Source organism: Molossus molossus, unplaced genomic scaffold (genome assembly GCF_014108415.1).
Source record: "Molossus molossus isolate mMolMol1 unplaced genomic scaffold, mMolMol1.p scaffold_m16_p_4, whole genome shotgun sequence".
Lineage (NCBI taxonomy): Eukaryota > Metazoa > Chordata > Mammalia > Chiroptera > Molossidae > Molossus > Molossus molossus.
This window is the reverse complement of record NW_023425377.1, coordinates 444,663-466,988: the sequence shown is the minus strand read 5'-3', so window position 1 is coordinate 466,988 and position 22,326 is coordinate 444,663. Positions and strand designations below refer to the sequence as shown.

General features: G+C 61.7%; 1 protein-coding gene across 2 annotated transcripts in view; it reads left to right on the top strand.

Moving 5' to 3' along the window:
• Nucleotides 1–6,577: 6,577 nt before the first annotated feature.
• Nucleotides 6,578–22,326, top strand: part of ADAP1 (ArfGAP with dual PH domains 1) — a 36,734-nt gene continuing 20,985 nt past the window's right edge. The window contains exons 1-2 of one of the 2 annotated variants that reach the window (XM_036240330.1): nt 6,578–6,838; nt 21,914–22,044. In XM_036240330.1, the coding sequence (XP_036096223.1) occupies nt 6,757–6,838; nt 21,914–22,044 (213 nt within the window). In that variant the 5' untranslated portion in view covers nt 6,578–6,756. Of the gene's footprint in view, nt 6,839–7,215; nt 7,410–21,913; nt 22,045–22,326 lie in introns of those variants that run through there. The other variant, XM_036240331.1, reaches the window with a different exon arrangement.

Genomic DNA, 22,326 nt, shown 5'->3' with positions numbered 1-22,326 from the left:
TCACCTATAAATGACGTGCCTGTGGTTGTAATTTTATGTTGTCTGGAAAGAGCCGCTATTTCCCCTGGTTTATGCGTTGGAGGTCTGCAGAGCTCGCAGGGGGGCCAGGGCCCAGGGGGAGGCCCGAGGCGGAGGGCCTGTGGGTCCGCTCGTCCCCCCGCAGGAAGGGGGTGGGTGGTCACAGGCCGCCTCAGTGCCCTGTGCAGGCGGAGGGCGGCTGGCGCCCGGGCTCGGAGTAGGTGCTCTGGCGGGAGGAGACCTGGTGGCGGGGGCAGGTCTCGCTGGGCCAGAGACGCTGGAGCCAGTGACGCCCTGCAGTTCCGAGTGTCCGGCGCCTTGGAGGAAGGACAGGACCACACTGCACAGCTGTGTGAGGGCAGTGGCCCACCCTGAGGACCTGCAGGTGGGTCCCCTCACGTGGGATCCACCCGAGTTGAGAGAGTTTCTTTCTTTTCAACTATGTTTTTATTGATTTTTAGAGAGAGAGGAAGGGAGAGGGAGAGAGAAATATCCATGAGAGAAACACCGCTCAGCTGCCTCCTGCACGCCCCCCGGGACCGAGCCTGCAACCTGGGCAGGTGCCCTGACCGGGAAGGAACCAGAGCCTCTCGCGCCGGGTCCACGCCCACCACGGAGCACACGGGGCAAGGCGGCGGCTTAACCGGAGCGGCGGGTGCGGCTGGGCCGAGGCCTGGCCCCAGCGCCCAGCAGCAGCGGGAGCAGGGACCTCGGTTCCCAGACACGGAGCGTCCACGCGGGGGCAGGCCCGGCGCCGCTTCCCAGGAGCCCCGCTGCCTTAGGGCTCACCCCGCACCGCTCGTGGGCCCAAGGGCGCGGGGTCCCGTGGTGCGCGCACACGCTCGCCCCGCCCGGTGGACGCCCTGGAGAGGGGCTGCGGCGAGTCCCCCCGGACACCCGCTCCCAGGGGTCCGAAGAACAGCTCTGTCCCCGGGGGCGCTGCGGGCGCGACACAGGGCGCGGGACGGTGCGGGGACGGGCTGGGACACGCGAGCAGGGCCTCCCCCGGCGTCTGCGGCGGGCGCACCCTTCCGAAGATGCTGGGCTGGGGACCGCTTTTCGGGGTGGGGCGGGGGCGGCAGCCGCTCCGGGAGCCGCTTTCTTTTCCCTTTCCCGGGACCCGCCAGCCAGGGACAGAACGTGGTGGCCTGGCGGCCCCTGCTGGACGGCGGCGGCGGCGCACCGAGGGTCACCTGGCCCGGCCGTGGGGGGCGCCCCGCTCGGAGAACTGAAGGTGGGACCAGGGCTGTGCGTCCCGAAGACCCCAGATCTTCCTGTCAGCCAGGGTGTCCCCAGCTGAGGCTCATCAACGCCCCCTGCCCACACCCTGTGGGCCACACGAGGGAGCAGGGGCCCTGCTCACCTGGCGGCCAGGGCCTCACCGTCCACACCTGCAGGGCAGAGGCTGCAAAGGATAGAGATGGAGCTGGGTCCCAGGAGGCAGCCCTGGAGAGGAGAGGGGACGATGGGGAGCTGGCAGAGGGCTCACCCAGGGGTCAGCGCTCGTCCTGAGACGTGTGGGGGCCCTGGGGCCGGTTCCGGAGACTGCCCTGTCCCAGCCTGCCCTCACTGGGTTGCAAGCCACCCCACACTAAGCTGAAACAACCGCTTTCTGGTGACCGTTCTCTCGGCTGTGGGATTGGCGGTGCTCAGCCAGGTTCTCTCCAGGAGGTGGCTGAGGCGTCATCACCTGAGGCCTCTCCCCTGAGCTGGGAGGATGCCAGCAGCTGAGGCTGATGGAGCAGGTCAGGCATCGGGGTGGGCCTTCCCACAGGGTCTCTGCCGTATCAGCCTGCGAAAGGCCAGGCTCTGCGCCGGGCCACCCAGGCTCAGGATCCCCAGGAGAGAGAGACAGAGATGCAGATAGACAGATAGATAGATAGAGATAGGAGTGTGTGTGTGTAGAGAGAGAGAGCGAGAGAAAGAGGCAGAGGCAGACAGGATGGAGAAAGAGAGACAGACAGAAATCTGAGTTTGTGCACCAGACAGATGCTGCTCCCTGCTAGAACCCAGCCTCAGCAGTCTCCTGGTGACTTGTGACCGTCCTGCGCTGGTTGGAGGGGTCAGAACCCACCCGGTCCAGGTTAAGAATGGATTCTACCTCCCACTGGGAGGTGGGGAGGATGTTCATCTGTTATAGGTCAGGTGGGAGAGAAGGGGTAGTCGGGGATGGGACATGGATGGACGGATGGGGGGATGGGAGATGGATGGACGGATGGGGGATGGATGGATGGTGGGGGATGGATGAAAGTGGGGGGATGGGGGTAGGGATGGAGGATGAATGGTGGGGGGATGGATGGTGGGGGATGGATGGGGTGGGAGGATGGGGAGTGGAAGGTGGGGGTAGATGGTGGGGGGATGGATGGATGGGGGATGTGGTGGGGGCATAGACAGGGACCCTCTCTGGGAAATACACGCTCTGTCCCATTGCACCTGTCTGGGAACAGTCCGGCCGCGTTGGTTCACGGACTGGTCATGGCAGACCTGGCTCGGAGGTGGCTGCTGGTTTGCAGTAGGTAGAACCTGCTGACCTGTGGAAGTTTCACCCCCCTCCCCGCCCCCATGCTCTGTGAGGCTGCAGGGCTTCCCGGCCCCTCTGTCTGGGTGTGAGGAGTTGCTCCTGCTGGTCTCTGGCCTCAAGAGACACCTCCAGGAGATGTGCAGTCCAGCTCCTCCAAGCCTCAGTCTCCCCGTCTACTGAGGGATGTGAGACCAGCCTCTGAGGGGGCTGCTGAGGGGATGGAATCCAGGACTCTGGGGGCTAGGACGTCCGTAGGTCCAGAGCACCCAAGAAGTAGAAGCTGCGTGATTTCTGTTTGAACACGTGGGAACCACTCCAGGCCCGAGGCTGCGAGCACACAGGACTCAGGGCCTCTGTGCAGCCCGCCCACTGGACACGTTTCAGGTTCCTGCTCGTGTGGGTGTTGGCTTCTGTGGGGTCGGTGGACACTGGGTGGTCCCGCTGTCAGGCTGCTGTGACTGTGCTGCTGTGACTGTGCTGCTGTGACCCGAGTGCACGGACCTGTGTACACCTGTTTCAGCTCTTGGGGTCTGGGCTCGGAGCGGAATTGCTGGGTCGTGCAGTAACCACATTTACCCAGGGAGGAGCTGCCAGACTCGTCTGCAGAGGTCGCTGTTTTCCATCCCACCCGCTCACGTGGGTTCTCATTCCCCCGTTCTCGCCCATGCTGACCTGTTGTTGTTGTTTTAAAATATATTTTTATTAATTTTTCAGAAAGAGGGGAAGAGAGCGAGAGATAGAAACCTCAATGTGAGAGATACATTGATCGGCTGCCTCCTGCACGCCCCCTACTGGGGATGGAGCCTGAAACCCAGGCATGTGCCCTGACAGGGAATCGAACCGGGACCTTGCAGTCCATGGAATGACGCTCTGTCCACTGAGCAACACCATCTGGGCTTACCTTCTGTTTTTATTTTTTATTTATTTTTTAATCCTCACCCGAGGACATTTTTTTATTTTTTGTTCAGATAGAGTGGGAGGGAGAGAGAGAGAGAGAGAGAGAAACATCGACATGAAAGGGACACATTGAGTGGTTGCCACCCACACGACCCAACCAGGGCCGGGGACAAATTGCAACCAAGGTACGTGCCCTTAGCGGGAACCAAACCCAGGTCTCTGGACCACAGGCCAAAGCTCTAACCGCTGAACCAAACTGGACAGGGCTATTTTTATTTTTCAAAATTGATTTGAGAGAGGGAAAGAGATCGATTTGTTGCTCCACCCATTGTGCATTCATTGGTTGATTCTTGCATGTGTCCTGACCGGAGATCGAACCCGAAACCTTGGTGCATCGGGACAGTGCTCTGACCAATGCGCTGCCCAGCCAGGCCGTCTCCTGTTTCAAACTCTCGCCGCCCCAGGGCCGTGAGCTGGCTGTATCTGGTCTGCGTGTCCTGGTGGCTGACCGTGTTGAGCACCTTCCACGTGCTTCTCGGTCGCATGTCTCCCTGGGAGAAATGTCCACGTGAACCCGTTCCCCGTGTACTTGTGAGAGTTCTTTGCAGGTGGATCGTTTTGAGCTGCAGTGATCTGCCTGTGACGTTAAACCCACAGCTCCGCAGTCACTGGGCCAGGGGCAGAGAGAAGCCCATGTCCCATCAGGGTCTCGCCCTTCTCCCCAAACCATGTACAGCGGCAGCGGCTGAGCGTGGGCGTGTGCAGCCTTCCCTGCTGGTCCCCACCCCATCCCCGGGAGGTGGCTGCCCGGGTGCCGGCCCTGCCCAGGCCTGTGCCAGGCTGACTGACTGCCTTGCCAGCCACAGGGGCCTGGCAGCAACGCCCGCCCCTCAGCCCAGACAGCAGCTCCAGACCCACCCTCCTTCCCAGCTGTACTGTTTCCCTTTGAGACGCGAAGCAAGAAAACAATTTTGTGGTTAATCCTCACTCAAGGATATTTTTCCATTCATTTTGAGAGAGAGTGGAAGGGAGGGACGGGGAGAGAAAGAGAAACATTGACGTGAAAGAGACACATTGATTGCCTGCTTCCCACACCACTCTCTAACCGCTGAGCCAAACCAGCCGGGGCAGCAAACAATATTTTTAGATGTCCCCAAACCCAGTAAACAAACCTGGGCACCCCACCCTCAAGGAGAGGCCCCCCACATGTCATCTTTGGGGACACCCACAACTTATGAGGAGCCCCTGGGTGAGCTCTGCTCCCAGAGGATGGTGTGGAACCTCCGTGCGACCCGCTCACCGTCCGCGGTCCTGAGTGGGCTGCTGCAGCTGGCCACACTTCCTTTGTTCTTTCTGTTCCTCTGGGTGAAACAAAATGACCCTTTTGTTGGGGGTGGGCCCGAGGATAGCCGCTGGCTCCATCACAGGACTGTCCCCAGCACGCGGGAAGCTGTTCCTGGGGCCCAGCCCTGCCCTGCACCGCTTTCGCCCTCCCGGGGCCCAGGGGAGGGCTGCCTCCAGGGTCTGGCACCCGCCAAACCCCAGCTCCCACTCCTGGGAAGACCTCTGGGACGGCTCCTGGGTCTGGCATGAGCAGGCCAGGGAGCTGCGGGGCAAAGGACAGGGTGTGGTCGGAGCGGAGCCTGGAGAGGGCCAGGGGGAGGGTTCTGGGCCAGGCCCATCTTGCCCAGCACCACAGCCTTGTGGTTGTCCAGCCCAAGACCTCCGATGTATGTGGGGTGGGCTCGGGGCAGGGTCGAGGCCAATTCAGCCTGTGACTGCGTTCTCGGGCCACATGGGTGCTCTCTGCTGGGCGCCCTCAGGGTCCATCAGGGGCTCAGATGATGAGGTCAGAGTCTCAGGCCCAGAGCCTGTCAGCTTCCCCGCTGTGGCCAGCGACCCTGAAGGTCATTCACAGGCCTGACAGCTGTTCCACCCATGGAGGGGCCAGAGGGGCTTCTAGGTCACATCAGTTCTGGTTTGGGACCTTAAAAATCTAGGTAGTAGAATGTCCCCTTGCCAGTTACAAGGAAGGACACTGTTGAGGACAGTTTCTCTGGTAGGAAGGGGTGTTGGGACAGGGGCTGGGAGCTGTGGGGTCCTTGGGCAGAATCCTGACCCCTGGGCCGGGGGTCTTTCTCTCCTGATCTGGGGTATTCTGCTGGACGGTCCAGGAGGTGGGACCAGAAGGAGCAGGGCTCCCTCCCTGTTCTCACAGGCCATGGACCATTCCGGAAGGATGCTGAGGGGCTAACAGTGGCTGGCTCAGGAAGGCCTGGGGTGGAGTGGATGAGATTGTTCATCTTGGTTCTGTTTCCATTTGTTCTTTTTTAAAAATACATGTTTTTTAAAATTGATTTTTCAGAGAGAGAAACATCGATGTGAGAGAAGCAGCCATCAGCTGCCTCCTGCACGCCCCCTACTGGGGGTCAGCCAGCACCCCAGGCTGTGACCTGGCGGGAATCGAACCCAGACCTCTCAGTCCGTGGGACACACTCAGTCCACTGAGCCACACCAGCCGGACTGTTTCCATTTGTTCTTAACAGGAGGTATCATTGCATCATAATTAAAGAAGAAAACAGAAGTTTGAAAAGTGCATGGGCACGTAGGGGACGTCTCCTCCATCTCTCCACGTGACCTTCAGGCTCGAGCCGGGGAGGCTTTTCCAGGGCATTGTGGCCCACCCGCTCCTGCCCCTGCTGTGCACCGAGGTGGGGCCCTTATTCACCCTGAGCACCGGTGTCCCCCTCAGGCCTCTCCTCCCGGCGCGGATGGCGTGAGCCCCGACCCCAGCCCTGGGCTCGCACCCCTCCTTCAGCAGGGCTCAGTGTGTGGTCTGGGCGCACAGGGTGTCCCGGAGCTGTCCCCTGCCTGAATGACCGCGCAGACGGCCCCACTCAGGACAGCCGTCATTTGGGGCCGTCAGCTCCCCACTGGTGTGGCCGGCGGCTTCGTGCAGAGCGAGTGGGACGCCGGGCTCGATGGGGGTGGGCGGCGGTCTACCTCCCAGGTGGGGTCTGGGATCCCAGCGCGGGGTGCGCCTGGGGCGGGCGCAGGTGGAGGCCGCCCGCCCGCGCCGCTGGGGGCCGCCCGCGGGCCGTGCCGGCCAGAGCGCGCCGTGCGCCCCGGCCCCGCGCCGGCACACGCTCGGCGGCCGCGGCGGCGACAGGACCGCGGCGAGGGGCCGGGCGGCAGGAATGCGGAACCCGCGCACCGGCTGAGCGGCCAGGATGGCGCAGGGGCGGCGGCGTGCAGCCTGCGTGGGGCGCTAGCGCGGGGAGGGAGCGCGCCCGGCCCGCCGGCCTCGCGGCCTCGCTGCCATGGCCAAGGAGCGGCAGAGGGCCGTCCTGGAGCTGCTGCAGCGGCCCGGCAACGGGCACTGCGCCGACTGCGGCGCCCCGGGTAGGTGCGGGCGGGCGGGAGCGCCGGGGCGGATGCTGCCGGGCTGGGCGCGGCCCGGGTGCGCGCCACCTGGGTCGGCGCTGGTCTGGGGGTGCCGGCCTGGATGCCGGCCCGGGGCGGGGAGGGGGGCTATGGCGCCGGCTGGCTGGGGGCGCGGGCGCGCCGTGGTCCCCCGCTCGGGTGTGGCGCCGGGGGGTGCACCTGCGGACCGGACGGAGGTCACCAGCCCGCGCCCCCCTGCCCCCCGCCCCCGGCCTGGCTGTGTCGCCCGCTCCCCTCCCCCTCCTGGGCTCCGTGTCGTGTCTCGCTGTCATCACGGACCGCCACCGCGTTGCGAAACCTCGGGCTCCGCAAAGAAAGAGGAAATCGCGGCCCGCGACCGGCTGCAGGGAGGTTGGGAGAGCGGCCGGCGGGCTTCTGTGCGTGGGTGTGGGAGTCCACTTGGCTCCCGGCCACCTGGAGGTGACGTCATGGGCCCCCCTCAGGAGTCACCTTTTGCAGGAGGTGGGAGCCCCGCTGCCTCCACGTGGACCCAGTGGGGAAGGGCCACCGGAGCAGGTGGCCAGTGCAGGTAGGACACCCGCGGAGGTGCCGCGAACAGGCAGCCGACCTGTCCCCCATCCTCCCAGCGGGCATCTCCTGGACTGCTCATGGGTGGCAGGGGCTACTTGTCCTGGGACTGGCAGGAAAGGGGCCTGGGAGGGCTCTGCTTCTGCAGGTGGGGGTGGGGCAGACAGCCCCGGAGGCTCATGCGTCCAGTGTGGAGGTGGCCCCACTCTGGGACTGTCCCCCAGGCCCTCCGGGGGGATCCTGGATACTCCACTGGGGGCTCCTAGCCGGAACCTCTCAGAACAAACCCAGTACACACATGGAGGGGCCGAGGGCCTCAGGAGGGGAGGGGGGACGTCCCTGCATTTGTCCCCAGACACCTGGGCAGCCTCTGGACATGGCCCAAATAAGCCCCGGCCCCCAGCTCTCCCTTGCTGCCCACTCGTGGGCAGGGAGGGTCTCTGGCAGCCACAGGTCCGGGGAACCTGGTGGTCAGCTGCAGTGTGGCCAGGCGAGGCCATGCCAGGAGCTTGAATGTCCCACAGGGGAGGCAGCGGCCTTTCTGGAGGCCAGGTGGGCCGAGGCGGCCTGTCCTCTGCCCAGCCTGTGAGCAGGACCGTGCCGTGGGGGCAGCGTCTCCATCGCCCTGGGCAGTGCTCCTGCTGGTGGAGCCCCTCACCCCAGACCCTCCTCCCAGACCTGTATTTCCACGTGTTCAGGAAAGCTGGTCATGCCAGGGGGGTCAGGGAGAAGGCCTCTGCACTGCCCCGCTCAGGCTTGGCCGGGGCGGGGGCGGGGGTGGGGAAGTTTGAGTCCAGCTGGCCCTGTCCCTCTTCTTATGGCCACACTGCCCCAGCGGCCTCCCTCTGCCCACCTCTGGGACCCCAGCCTGGCAGGAGGGGTCTTCCTTGGTGCGGTTGGCCATGCCCGGCCACCCTGTTGGTCCAGAGGCTGTGGCCCCGGGTGGGCTGCCCCACAGCCCAGCTCTCCCTGGAATCCAGAGTGGGCCCTGACGTCTGCATCTGGCCCCATCTGGCAGGCAGCCTGGAGCAGGTGTGGCACGAGCAGTTGCCCCTTTACAGCCGGGGAAACTGAGGCCCCGAGAACCTGAGCACCCTTAGGGCACACGGTGCCTCAGAGGCAGACCAGGACTCCTGAGACCTGGCCACAGCCCTGCCGGCTCTGCCGCGCCCTCCTCCCGGCCTCCCCTCCGCTGCAGGCCTGTCGGGGCTCCAGCCTGCGCCCCCCTGCCCCGACCCTGTGGAACGCTGCCCACCGCTCGGCTTCTCCAGCGGAGGCCCTGCGGTCACCCTTTCTCAGGGCAGCTGGGCCTCCTGTCCCTGCTGTGGCCCAGATGGATGACAAGGCCCACTCTGGCATGGGCGGGGGCAGGCAGAGGGACAGCGTGTGGTGCTGCTGGCAGGATACCGTCACGCAGACCAGCTCGTCCAGACCACAGCCAGCCAGGAGCTGGGCATTGGTGGGGGGGGGCCCACAGCATGGCTCTGGACAGCAGGACCCAGGGCAGGCCGGCGTGTTTGGGAGTACACTTGGGCAGTGCTGGCCAGCTGGCCCTGCAAGGGCTGCTGGGAGGGAGTCTGGGGGATCCCTGGAGTGCCCCCTCTGCTTCCAGACACTCCCCCGTGTCGTTGAACGTGGGCCCCCGTCTTATAGTTCCAGAGAGGTGCTTCTCATCAACCACAGGCCGGGGGTCCGGGCTTTCCCGTCGGGGTGGGAGGAGGTGGGGAGGTGGCCCTACCGTCCTGAGTCTGAGTCGCCTGCCTAGCTGGACAGATTCTCCCCTTTGAGCCCCAGACCTCGAGCCAGGACAGAGGGCCCCTCGTTGCACTGGGCTGTGGGTGACACCTCCGAGGTATTCGCTGCCCCTCGCCTGGGCTCGGTGGCCTAGAGGGCGGGGACCAGGAGCACCTCCGTCCCAGGTACGAGGCCTGGGTGCAGGAGATCTTTATCCGGCCGGACGGATGTTTGAGATGCCGAGTGGAGACCCTGCTGCCCTGGGCATGTCTGAGCAGCCTCCAAGGAGGCCCGCATGGGGCTGGCCCTGGGGCCTGTCCTCGCTGGACGAGTGTGTGCCTGCTGGGCCCTGAGGGGCTCCGGGGAGGAGCTGTGCACTTGAGCTGGAGGAGACTGTGCAGAAGCTGCTGGGAGCCAGGGCAGCGGCGCCCTGGGGGCTTTTCAGGGATCGGCCCGGTTTGGGAGAGGGTCCCCGAGAGGGTGGCTGGCAGGGGCTGCTGAGGAGCGGCTGGACAGATAGCCCCTCGAGTCCCCCGCCTGGGCAGCAGCCCACCTGATTTGGGGGTTTAAAAATACTTAAAAAGAAAAGAAAAAAAAAACTGTGGTAAAATGTGTCCTTGAACATCGTCCTTTTGGCACATTGATGAAAGAGAAAAAGTGGATCCCTGGGGGGTCACAGCCTCCGTGGGCTTCTCAGGGGCCCAGGGTCCTCCCTTGTCCCAGACTGTGCATGTGGGCGAAGTGGGGTGTTTACAGGGGCCCAGTCGGGTGAGCGTGGGGAGTGGTGGCCCCGCATGCAGGGCCCTGTCCGGGGTGGTCCCACCTGGCCCTGAACGTGATCTTGTTTTCATTCGCCCTGAGGCTGTGGGACGCTCTCTGCTTTCTGGAGGCTGGGAGTGTTCTGCGTGTCTGTGTGCAGGGGGAGTTTTGTGGTCCGGAGCAGGAACTGGACGGCTCCTGGGAGTCAGCTGCGGCTCCTCTCACTCTGGGGAGCCGGAGGGGGCGACGGGGGCGCGCAGGGGCAGCCCAACACCGTCCACGATAAAGACACCGATTTGAACAAGTGACCTTCTGAGCCACTGACACGCAGTTCGCGGCGTGAAGCACATCCACCCTGAGCGTCCGCCCCGCACCCACTGGGCCTGTGCAGGAAGGAGAGGCCTGGAGGGTCTCTGCGGGCCCCAGGGGGGCAGGGGGGCGGGTGCGGGCGCTGTGGCGGGAGCCCTGGGGCTGTTTACTCCGCTCCCCGGCCCACCCCACGGCCACCACAGTGGCTGGGATGGGCTTTTTTTCTTTATGGTGTTAAAATACACATCACACACAGCTACCATCTCCACCATTTTGTTTGTCGATTTTTCTTTTTCTTTTAAATTTTAATTTATTTATTCATTTATTTTTACATTTATCTTCAGACAGAGTGGGAGGGAGAGAGAGAGAGAGAAACATCGAGGTGAGAGAGACATCAACTGGTTGCCTCCCGCACGACCCCAGCCGGGGCCAGGGACAAACTGTGACCGAGGCACGTGCCCTTGGCTGGAATCAAACCCTGGACTCTCTGGTCTGCAGGCCGACGCTCGAACCGCTGAGCCAAACCGGCCAGGGCTGTTTATTGATTTTTAAAGAGAGAGGAAGGGAGAGGGAGAGAGAGAAACGTTGATGAGAGAGGATGGCTCTGGGGATTTGGCCCACAGCCCGGCCACGTGCCCTGACTGGGAATCAAACTGGCGACCTCCTGGTACGTGGGTCGAGGCTGAACCCAGCCACGCCGGCGGGCTCGCCCTCACCGTTTGGGAGTGTGCAGTTGGTACCAGCCAGTCCCGCTGTGAGCGGCCCCCCTCCCCACCCATCAGCATCGCCCTTCGTCCTGAAAGTCTGCAGGTCTGCCCATTAGACACCAACCCCCCCACCCCAGCGCGGGGCACGGCCACCCACACTGCCTCTGTGACTTCGAGGGGCACCTCCTGCAGGGACCACCCAGCGTCTGTCCTGTGTCTGGCTGCGAGCAGGGAGCACAGGGACCTCACAGCTCACCCCTGGGGCAGCATGTGGCAGAACTTCCTTTAGAAAACGTGCTGTCGTCGAGAGAGGACTTGCAATGGTCCACGGTGCCCGTGCTCTGGTGTTGGTGCGATTGTGAAATGACCCTGCAGAAACTGCGGTCAGTCTGCCACCCACACGGCCACGGCCGCCTTTCTCGCGAAGGAGACCTCTCGGAGGTCAGAGCTTCGCCGCGGTGGTGCCCCCGGCGTCCTCGTCACGGTCCGGGGTCCCCTGTCACCCCGCCGCGGACAGCACCATCTGTTCTCTCTGCGTCGGGGTTTGTGTGTCTGTTTTTCTTAGATTCCACAGGTGGTGTCTGTCTGTCTGCCGCACTCAGCACAGTGCCCTCGGGGCTCACCCTGGTGCCTGACCGGCCAGGCCTCCTCTGCGTGGCAGAGCCCTAGAGCAGTGAGGAGGCACCACACTGCCCTCCGTCCCTGCCAGGACACCGCAGGTCCGGGCCGCGGGCACTGTCGGCAGGCAGCTGCGCATGTTGTCTTTTCCTTCGTGTTTCCGTTTTGTTTGGATAAATACCCGCGAGGCATTGCTGGGTCTGTCGGGGGACCTGCGATGCTGTTTGCACGGGGCCCCTTGCGGTCTCCTTGGCACACCTGTTCCTCGTCGCTTCGAACAGCCCAGGTAATGGGTGAGGGCCCCGCACTGTGGTTGGATTTGCATTTCCCGGCATTAGTGGTGCCATTTGACACCGTGCCATGCTCGCCAGTCCCCACCCATGCCCCTCCGCCTGCCGCCAGCGTCTTCATGATTGCCTTTTGTTTCTGTTTGTTTTTTTTTGTATGATTTTTTTTTAATTAAGTAATTAATTTGTTTTATCTTTGCCCCAGGACATTTTTTTCCACTTTTGTTCAGATAGAGTGGGAGGGAGGGAGAAAGAGGCAGAGAGAGAGAGAGAAACATCGACGTGAAAGGGACACATCGAGTGGCTGCCACCCACATGACCCCAACTGGGGCCAGGGACAAATTGCAACCAAGGTAGGTGCCCTTGGCCGGAATCGAACCCGAGACTCATTGGTCTGCGGGCCGACGCTCTAATGGCTGAGCCAAACCGGCCAGGGCTCGTATGAGCTCTTTATGTATTTTTGCACGTTAACCCTTTATCAGATATGATTTGCAAGCATTTCTCTCACCTGTTGGTTGCTTTCCATTCTGCTGCCGGTTCCCTCTGCCCTGCAGACGCATTCAGTTTGCGGCTCCTCTTCGTCGTGCCTTTGTTGTTTTTGCCGTCAAATCCAAACAGCCTCGCCAAGACCAGGGTCAAGGAGTTTACCACCTATGTTTTTTTAAGGAGTTTTAAGGTTACAAGTCTTAGGTTCCAGTTTTAAACCCATTTTGAGTTGATTTTTGTGGATGGAGGTGGAGAGCTGCCTGGTTGCCTCCTTTTGCGTGAGGTTGTCCAGGTTTCTTTTTTTTTTATCCTCACCCGAGGATATTTTTCTATGTATCTTCAGGTAGAGAGAGAAACATCAATGTGAGAGAGACACATCGAATGGTCGCCTCCTGCATGACCTCAACCAGCTCTGGGGACGAACCACAATTGAGGTACGTACCCTTGGCTGGAATCGAACCCAGGACTCAGTGGTCCAAGGACCGACCCTCTACCGCTGAGCCAAACCAGCCAGGGCAGTTTTCCTGACACCGTCTATTGAAGAGCTTGTCCTTTCTCTATTGTATGGCCTCTGCTTCTTTGTCGTAAATTAGTGACGGCGTGTGTGGGGGTTGTTGGGTTCTCTGCTCTGTTCTAGTGACCTGTGTGTCTGTTTTTATGCTAAGACCACGCTGTTTTGATTACTATAGCTTTGTAATACAGTTTTGAAATCAGGAAGTGTGATGCCTTTGACTTTTCTCCCCCTCAGGATGGCTTTGGCTATTTGGGGTCTTTCATGGTCCATACAGATGTTAGGATATTTGTTTTATTTCTGTGAAAAATGCCATGGGAATTTTGATACAGGTTGCACCAAATGCACTATGGACATTTTAACAACATTCATTCTTCCTTTGTGTCTTCAGTTTCATTAACGTTTTAGTTTTCAGGGCACAGGCCGTGCGCTCCCTGGTGAGTTGTATTCCTGGGCTTGTATCCTGTTTGTTTTGTTTGTTGTTTTTTTTTTCATCTTCACCTGAGGACATTTTTCCATTTTTTGTACAGATAGAGTGGGAGGGAGAGAGAGGAAGAGAGAGAGAGAGAGAGAGAGAGAGAGAAACATCGATGTGAAAGGGACACATCGAGTGGCTGCCACCCGCACGACCAACCAGGGCCGGGGACAAACTGCAACCGAGGTACATGCCCTTAGCGGGAACCGAACCCGGGTCTCTCCGGACTGCAGGCCGACGCTCTAACGGCTGAGCCAAACCGGCCAGGGCTTGTATCCTGTTTGAATACAAGGTGAAGGGGCTGCGTTCCCAACCGCTCGTTCTCCGGCGCGTGTGTAGAAGCGCAACAGACATTTGTGCATTGATTTCTGTTTCCTGCACCTAGTGGATTGGTTTGTTAGTTCTAACGTGTTTTCTTTTTGTGGCATCTGTAGGATTTTCTATATAGTATGTCCTCTCAGCTGCAAAGACCTTGAACTTTTTCCTGATTTGGACGCCTTCTGTTTGTCTTTCTGGCCGGACTCTGGCTGGGCTCTGGTACAAGTTGGATGAAAGTGGTAAGAGGGGCTGATCTTAGCAGAGAAGTGCTCAGTTTTTCTTTTTTTTTTAATGTCTTCTTCTTTTAAAAAATGTTTTTCTTCATTGATTTTAGAGAGAGAGGAAGGGAGAGGGAGAGAGAGAGAGAAATACCAGTGAGAGAGAACATCTATTGGCCCCCTCCTGCACGCCCCTCACTCGGGATTGGACCTACAACCTGGGCATGTGCCCTGACCAGGAATCGAACCGGCGATCTCCTGGTGCAGGGTTGACGGTCAACCGCTGAGCCACACCGGCCAGGCACAGGTGTTCAGTTTTTCACTGTGAGTGTGATGTTAGCCGTGGGCTGTCCTCTGTGGTCTTTATTATATTCACATTCTTTCTGTACTCACTTCGCTGAGAGGACCGTACACGGACGTCGAATGTCGTACATGCCTTTTCTGCTTCTACGGAAAGGACCATGTGATCCTCACCCTTCCTGGGCTACGGTGGTGAGTCAGGCAGTTGGTGTGTGGCTGGGGAACGGTCCTGCACCCCGCACAGACGCCTCTCGATCATGGCGTGTGGCCCTGGCCATGCGTCTCTGAGTTCGTTTTGCTGGTATTTTGTTGAAGATTTTTGCATCTGTGTTCATCAGGGAAGTGGGCCTGTGATTTGGTTTTCTTATGGCTTCTTGTCTGTTTTTGGTACCAGGATAATGCTGGCCCGAAAAATGACATTGGACGTGCTCCCTCCTCCTCTGTTTTCTGGAAGAATTCGACACTTGGTATCGATTCTTCTCTTCACGTTTGGTAGGATTCACCAGGGAAGCCGTCTGGCCCTGGACATGTGTGGGGGCGGGGTTGGATGACCGTGTCAGTCTCCTCACTGGGATGCAGCTGATCAGAGTCTGTTTCTTCCCGATCCAGTCGGTGGTTTCTAGGGGCAGGCTGTTCAGCATGGCAGTCTGTTCACAGGGCCTCGTGATTCTGTGTGTTTCTGTGGTAGCAGCTATAACATCTTTTACTTATTTATTTGTCCTCTGTCTTTCTTGGCGAGCCTAGCTAAAGGTTTCTTAATTTTGTTTATCTTTAAAAAAATCAGCTCTTAGCCCTGGCCGGTTTGGCTCAGCGGTTGGAGTGTTGGCCCACAGACCAAAGGGCTGTGGGGTCGATCCAGGTCAAGGGCATGTACCTTGGTTGTGGTCCCCGGCCCTGGTTGGGGTCATGCGGGAGGTGGCCAGTTGATATGTCCCTCTCACGTCAATGTTTCTCTCTCCCCCTCCCTCCCTCCCACTCTATCTGAAGATAAATAGAAAAATATCCTCGGTATGTCCCTCTCACGTCAATGTTTCTCTCTCCCCCTCCCTCCCTCCCACTCTATCTGAAGATAAATGGAAAAATATCCTCGGGTGAAGATTTTTTAAAAGATCAGCTCTTAGTTTTTGTATTGTCTTAGTCTCTGTTTCACTGGGCTCCGCCTGGTCCTCACTTCCTTTCCGCATCGCTGGTTCGTTTCCCAGGTGTGAGTCGGCAGTTTGGGACCTTTGTCCCTCTGGGGATCGCTTTGCGCATTCCTCGAGTTCTGCACGTCTGTGCCTCGGGTGTTTGCGATTGTTAACCTCTGGCCCGCTAGTTGTTTGTTAGCACGTTGTCTGTTCCAGAACCATGTGTGGATTTTCCAGTTTTCATCTTACAGTTGATTTTTAGTTTCCTGCCACTGTGGCCAGGAATATGATCTCAGTCTTATTAAACGTATTAAGGTTTGTTTTGTGGCCTAAACTGGGCTCTGTTCTGGAAAACACCCCACGTGCGCTGGAGAGAAACCTGTTAGGTTGCTCTTGGGTGGAATGTTCTGTGGCGTCTGTCGGTTCCACTGGCCTGAGTGTCCTTGAGGGCCAGTGCCTCCTACGGCTGTGCCCCTGGGGGTGCCCCTCCTTACCGCTGTGCCCCTGGGGGTGCCCCTCCTTACCGCTGTGCCCCTGGGGGTGCCCCTCCTTACCGCTGTGCCCCTGGGGGTGCCCCTTCTTACCGCTGTGCCCCTGGGGGTGCCCCTCCTTACCGCTGTGCCCCTGGGGGTGCCCCTTCTTACCAATGTGCCCCTGGGGGTGCCCCTCCTTACTGCTGTGCCCCTGGGGCTTCACACACCCATGGGGACCATCCTGCCATCTTCTCTGGTCAGACCTGAATGACATGTTCGGGTGACCCTCTGTCAGCGGTGTGAGTATTTACAGGTGTCCCCGCCTCTCCTGTGACTGACGTTTTTATCGTCACCTAATGGAGCTCTTAGCTCTTCTGCAGTTTTGTCTCAAGTCTGTTTGGTCTGAGGTGTGTGTACCTACAGCTGCCCCAGCTCTCTCTGGCTTCTGCGTCCTTCCTTTTAAAAAAAGTAACCGTTTATTGATTTGTAGGGAAAGAATGGGAGTGGTCAAGAGAGAAACATCGATGTGAGAGAGAAACACTGGTCAGCCACCTCCTGCACGCTCCCTACTGGGGCCCAAGCCCACAACCGGGCATGAGCCCTGACCGGGAATTGAACCAGGACGTCTCAGTCCACAGGACGACGCTCAGTCCACTGACCATGCCGGCCGGGGCGAGTTTCTTCCTTTTTAAAGGCTCAGGAATGTTCCACTGTCTGGAAAAAGCACGTTTTACGTCCGCTGCCGGGCACGGAGCCGCTCCTGTGCCCTGGCTGTCCTGAGTGGTGCCGCTGGGTGGGCCCCTGCGCGGGGCGGAGTTTCTGGGTCACATAGTTACTCGATTTTTAATCCCTCGAAGGCGCGCTCTGCTGTCCGGCAGTGGCTGCTGTGTCCCAGGCCCTGGGAGCGCTGGGCCCTGTGTCTGCACATCCTGCGAACGGGCGTGTCTGGTGTTTAAAGCGTCTTCTTGTCTTTCCCCCTTGTTCCCATAGTTCTTGGGGTGTCTTGAGACCGTGTTGGAGCCTTTGTCTGGTCTGCCTGCTACCAAGTCTTTCTCGGGGACAGTTTCTGTTCATTTTTTCTCTGCAAGTTCACGGTCCTGTGTGTTCCTCGGTGGGCCTTGACCGTTGGCTGACCGTGGGACATGGGACTGGAGCAGTGTGGTAACTCTGGAACTCAGACCCCCACGGGGTCTGCTGCATTCTGGGGTGTGCGGGTGTGCAGTGGGCTGTTCCCTGCTGAGCGTCAGCCTGAGGTGTGAATTAACGTCTTCCCGGGTCTCTCCTGAGCCTTCGCTGGTCGTGCACGGTCCCTTCCTAATTTCCCTGAACACGCAGCTTCTTCGGCACGTCCTGGTCCTCACTGTCTGACTCCCCAAAGGGGAAAGTGGAACATGAGGGGCAGAGGACACCGGCCCTTTAAATCCTTGGAAACCACTTCAGGGGGAGGGGCAGGGGCAGAGCAGTCACAGCTGGGGTCCAGGGCCTGCATGGGGATCCCCACTAAGAGGGGAGAAGGTGCCTGCCTAACCAGCGTGGTGCCAAGGACATCGTGTGCCGGGGATCCAGGGCCTTCCCTCCAGGGGAGACAGGGTGCACAGAACAAACACCAGACCGGGTAGGCCCGGGGGGGGGGCAGCCATGCGGCAGGGTGGGGGACTGGGTGGCCCCACAAGGCAGGTGCCTGTGGGGAAGGGCAGCCCCTGGACAAGAGAGACTGACACGGTGGGCACCAGCCTGCCCTCCACCTGAGCTGCCCAGAGCCACCCCGTCCTCCTCCTGGAATCCCAGCCCTGCCCTCAGCTGGGCCCGGGGGAAGGGCAAAGGTCTCTGGGGTTGGCTGAAGGGCCCTGCCAACCCTCCCTCCTCCCCTGCCGGGCACGGAGCCGCTCCTGTGCCCTGGCTGTCCTGAGTGGTGCCGCTGGGTGGGCCCCTGCGCGGGGCGGAGTTTCTGGGTCACATAGTTACTCGATTTTTAATCCCTCGAAGGCGCGCTCTGCTGTCCGGCAGTGGCTGCTGTGTCCCAGGCCCTGGGAGCGCTGGGCCCTGTGTCTGCACATCCTGCGAACGGGCGTGTCTGGTGTTTAAAGCGTCTTCTTGTCTTTCCCCCTTGTTCCCATAGTTCTTGGGGTGTCTTGAGACCGTGTTGGAGCCTTTGTCTGGTCTGCCTGCTACCAAGTCTTTCTCGGGGACAGTTTCTGTTCATTTTTTTCTCTGCAAGTTCACGGTCCTGTGTGTTCCTCGGTGGGCCTTGACCGTTGGCTGACCGTGGGACATGGGACTGGAGCAGTGTGGTAACTCTGGAACTCAGACCCCCACGGGGTCTGCTGCATTCTGGGGTGTGCGGGTGTGCAGTGGGCTGTTCCCTGCTGAGCGTCAGCCTGAGGTGTGAATTAACGTCTTCCCGGGTCTCTCCTGAGCCTTCGCTGGTCGTGCACGGTCCCTTCCTAATTTCCCTGAACACGCAGCTTCTTCGGCACGTCCTGGTCCTCACTGTCTGACTCCCCAAAGGGGAAAGTGGAACATGAGGGGCAGAGGACACCGGCCCTTTAAATCCTTGGAAACCACTTCAGGGGGAGGGGCAGGGGCAGAGCAGTCACAGCTGGGGTCCAGGGCCTGCATGGGGATCCCCACTAAGAGGGGAGAAGGTGCCTGCCTAACCAGCGTGGTGCCAAGGACATCGTGTGCCGGGGATCCAGGGCCTTCCCTCCAGGGGAGATAGGGTGCACAGAACAAACACCAGACCGGGTAGGCCCGGGGGGGGGGCGGGCAGCCATGCGGCAGGGTGGGGGACTGGGTGGCCCCACAAGGCAGGTGCTTGTGGGGAAGGGCAGCCCCTGGACAAGAGAGACTGACACGGTGGGCACCAGCCTGCCCTCCACCTGAGCTGCCCAGAGCCACCCCGTCCTCCCTGAATCCCAGCCCTGCCCTCAGCTGGGCCCGGGGGAAGGGCAAAGGTCTCTGGGGTTGGGCTGAAGGGCCCTGCCAACCCTCCCTCCTCCCCTGCTGGGCCTTGGCCAAGGGGACACACCTGCTCTGCCTCGCTCAGCCCCACCTGCCTCAGGTGTCCAGGCGGCTCAGGCACGTCCCAGAAATGGGGAGGGGCCTGAGTCACCCCCCCGATTGCCCTGGAGAAGGTTGGACTGAGCTGGGCAGATGGGGGCACTGCTGATGGGGGAGCTGGGGAGGGGCCCGGAGGAAGCGGGGGGCCTGGGACCATCTGCCCTGAGCTGCAGGAGACGTCTCCCCGCCTGAGTGAGGCAGCAGCTTGGAGGCACCTGGGGCCCCTGTATTTGTGGGGTTGGAGCAGGAGTGGACATGGAGCCCCGGCCTGGCCCTCTCCCACCCGTCCTGGTACTGCAGGGCGTCCATCCACGCCAGCCCAGGCCTCCCGCCACCCCTTGGGCCTCGTGGGCTGTCCTGGGGGATCCTGGCCTGGAGGCTGGCCCCAGCACCTCAGTAGCTCAGCCCAGGCACCGTCTTCCCAGGCTTTCGTCTGGGTCACACCCAGTTGTCTTCTGAAGCAGGGCTTGGCCGGCCCCCCAGGGCCCCACAGTGCACGGTAGGTGCGGGGCCACACCCTGTCCCAGCTGCCCGCCTGCTGTGTCCTGCAGCATTGGCGGCTGAGCGGGTGACCTGGGGCGGCCACAGCCCCTCCGACGGGAGAGAAACCTTCGATTGCCCTGCCCGTGGCATCTTCCATCCCAGAATGGCTTTGCGGGCCCCTCGACCCACCGCTGTCCTGGCGCCCCGCCCTGGTGGCCAGGGGCGAGGCTGTGTCTCATCCGGTGCCTGTGTGGCCTCAGCCGCCCCTCCCGGCCAGCCACCGTGTCTGTGGCCCATCTTCCCTGTTCCTTTCTCTCGGTCCATATTTCCTCATTTCCTGTCGGGGCCGCACTTTCGCAAAGAGGGAGCTGGATACTGGGGCCCAAGGAGGGTGGCCTCATGCCCGCGGCCTGTGGGGCCCTGCAGAGGCTGCCGGGCCGCGTGGCGTGGAGTGCCCAGCGCCTGGTGGGGGCGGCACCACCAGGGGTGGGACCTGGGCGTCCTCTGCAGCCATGGAGCAGTTTGAGCGACACCAGAACCGAGGGAGACACAGAACAGAGGACGGGCTGTTCGGGCTGGAACCTCCGCTCGGTGCCTGCGTACCTGTGAGAGCTCGGTCTCGCGTGGGGTCTCCTGCCTGTGGCTGGTGCTTCCCCTGCCCCCTCGGACGCTCAGACCAGGGGTCTCCCCACTCAAAGCCCACTGCCCACCCCGGGTCTCCCACAAGCCCAGGCCCACCGTCTCACAGACCCCGACTTCTTGTCCCTTCCCAGACCTGTTACCACAGGGGTGGTGGCCTGTCCCTCGGTGCCCGGTGGCCGCCCTGGGCGGTGGACTCGGTGGCTGTCCCTCGGTGGCTTCCTGGGAGGGCCGCACAGACATCTGGGGCCCTGACACGCAGGCGTCTGTCCAGTCAGGGCTGCAGCAAGCCTGACCCCCAATCCTAGGAGTCGGGGAACAGTCCGTGGTCAAGGTGCCCCAGTGGGCAGGTTCTGTAGAGAATGAGAGGGGCCTCTGACTGGGGTGCGTGGAGTGGCCTCTGTGTGACATGTGAGCCAAGGCGAGCGGGGTGCGGCGGGAAGTCTCCCAAACAGAGAGGGGGTGCTGTCACCTCGTACGTGTGGCGGTGGCCTCCCGGTCACGGCTGCAGCCCCAGCGGCAGGGGCAGTGGGGACATGGTGGGGTGGGCGGGAGCCGGGAGTGGGCAGAAGGCCCCCGCTCCCCCACCCTCCTCCGCCCTCCAGGCATAACTCTTCTGAGTTGAGGGAAGGCTTTGGGGTCTCTGAGCTGCCCCCACTCTTGTAGGCCCTGGTGGGCACCCCTGATGCCAGCCAATCCCAGTTCAGGGAGGGTTAGGGCAGGGCCTCCTGTGTCCTCCGAGTCCCTGTGTGTGTGTGGGGGGGCGCGTCCCAGAGTCCCTTCCCACACTAGCCGCCCCCCCCCCAGACACCAGACACCCCGCTCTCCCCCCCCCCCCGGGAGGCAGGCCCCATGCCCACGGCCCCGCCCAGGGCCCGCGGATGACGCAGCTGTTTCCTCTGAAACTTCTCTATTCCGAGAGGCACTGGGAAGCTGTGTGGGGGCCGGTTACCTGCTCCCCTGGCCTATGGCCTCACGGACCCCTCTCAGCCGGGGTGGGGCCCGGGCCGAGTGGGCTGGGTGGACAGTGAGCACCCCGACCCCAGGACAGGCCCCTGCAGTTTCCTGTGACCCGCAGGGAGACCTGGGCCCAGTGTGGTGGGCGCCCCCAAGCCCGGGGCTGGTGGGTCCTTAGCTCAGGAACTAGGGGTGCTGCTGGCCCTGGCACCCCACACTCACGGAGCACAGCCACAGCTGCTCTCACACCGGTGCTGCGGCTGGGCCCAGGCGTCTGGTGTCTGCGGGGCCTCCTGACTTGTGGCGCTGGGGGGGCTCTGAAGGTCCCTGAAGGGAGGTGCAGGGCCCTTCCTCAGCAGGGCTGGGGGCTGCGTCATCCCAGAGGGACGTGCCCGCACAGACCCGGGGCGTCCACGCAGCCGACCCTCAGCCTGCAGACTCGGACCCTCTGGCCAGGCCACCGCAGGGCGGGTTCGACACGGCTCTCAGATGGGCAGAGGGGCCGGCGGGTGAGGGCTGGCCAGGGACTCCCCGCGAACCCCACTCATGCGTGGCCTCAGTGGGCATCTGATTTAAGCCTGTCTGGTCCAGAAGGTTCTGTGGGCTCCGGGCAGCAGTCAGCCCCTGCTCAGTGACTGCTGGGGTGTGCCGAACGGGAGAGCCCCCAGCATCGACTCGCCCAGGGTCCCCCCACGGTGTCCCCTCTGCTGCCAGCCAGCGTGAGAAAGCTCAGCCTACGGAAACGCGGGCCCCTCGTGCGGCTCATTTAGACTCAGGGGTCGTCAGCTTCCCCCGCGTCAGCTCCATCCACACACGCGTCTGTTCAGCCTTCTCCCGTAAACCAGACACAATCTGCCCCCCGTGTCGGCGTGACGGACAAGCCCAGGTCCTCGTCACGCCAGGCACGTGAGTGGCCATCGAGCGCTCGGTCCGTCCAGGGCAGCTGGGGTGTCTGGCTGGCCGCTGCTCCTCTGGGGGCCCAGGGCCCTGCCCCGTTCTCGGGCTCTGGCTCCTTCTGACCCGACTGTGGCCTTCTCCTTCCAGATCCCGACTGGGCCTCCTACACCCTGGGGGTGTTCATCTGCCTGAGCTGCTCCGCCATCCACCGCAACATCCCCCAGGTCAGCAAGGTCAAGTCCGTCCGCCTGGACACCTGGGAGCAGGCCCAAGTGGAGGTACGGCCCGGGTGGGGGGCACGCGGGTCCCACTGGGCCCAGCCCTGGCTGGTCCCTTCCTCCCTGTGCTCCAGGCCCCAGGGCTCGGCCTGGCGGGGACCGGAGGCTGGGAGGCCCTACCTGTCTGGTCGGTCTGGGGGACCCCTGCCTCCTTGGTGGGATCGCTGGAGAGAGGGCGAAGGCTCCCTCCCTGGCAGCTCTTGAGGCCTCTGTCCTGAGTCCGAATACCTGGGAAGCCGGCCCTCAGCCGTGCAGGGGTCAGGCCCTCCCACTAGCCCACCT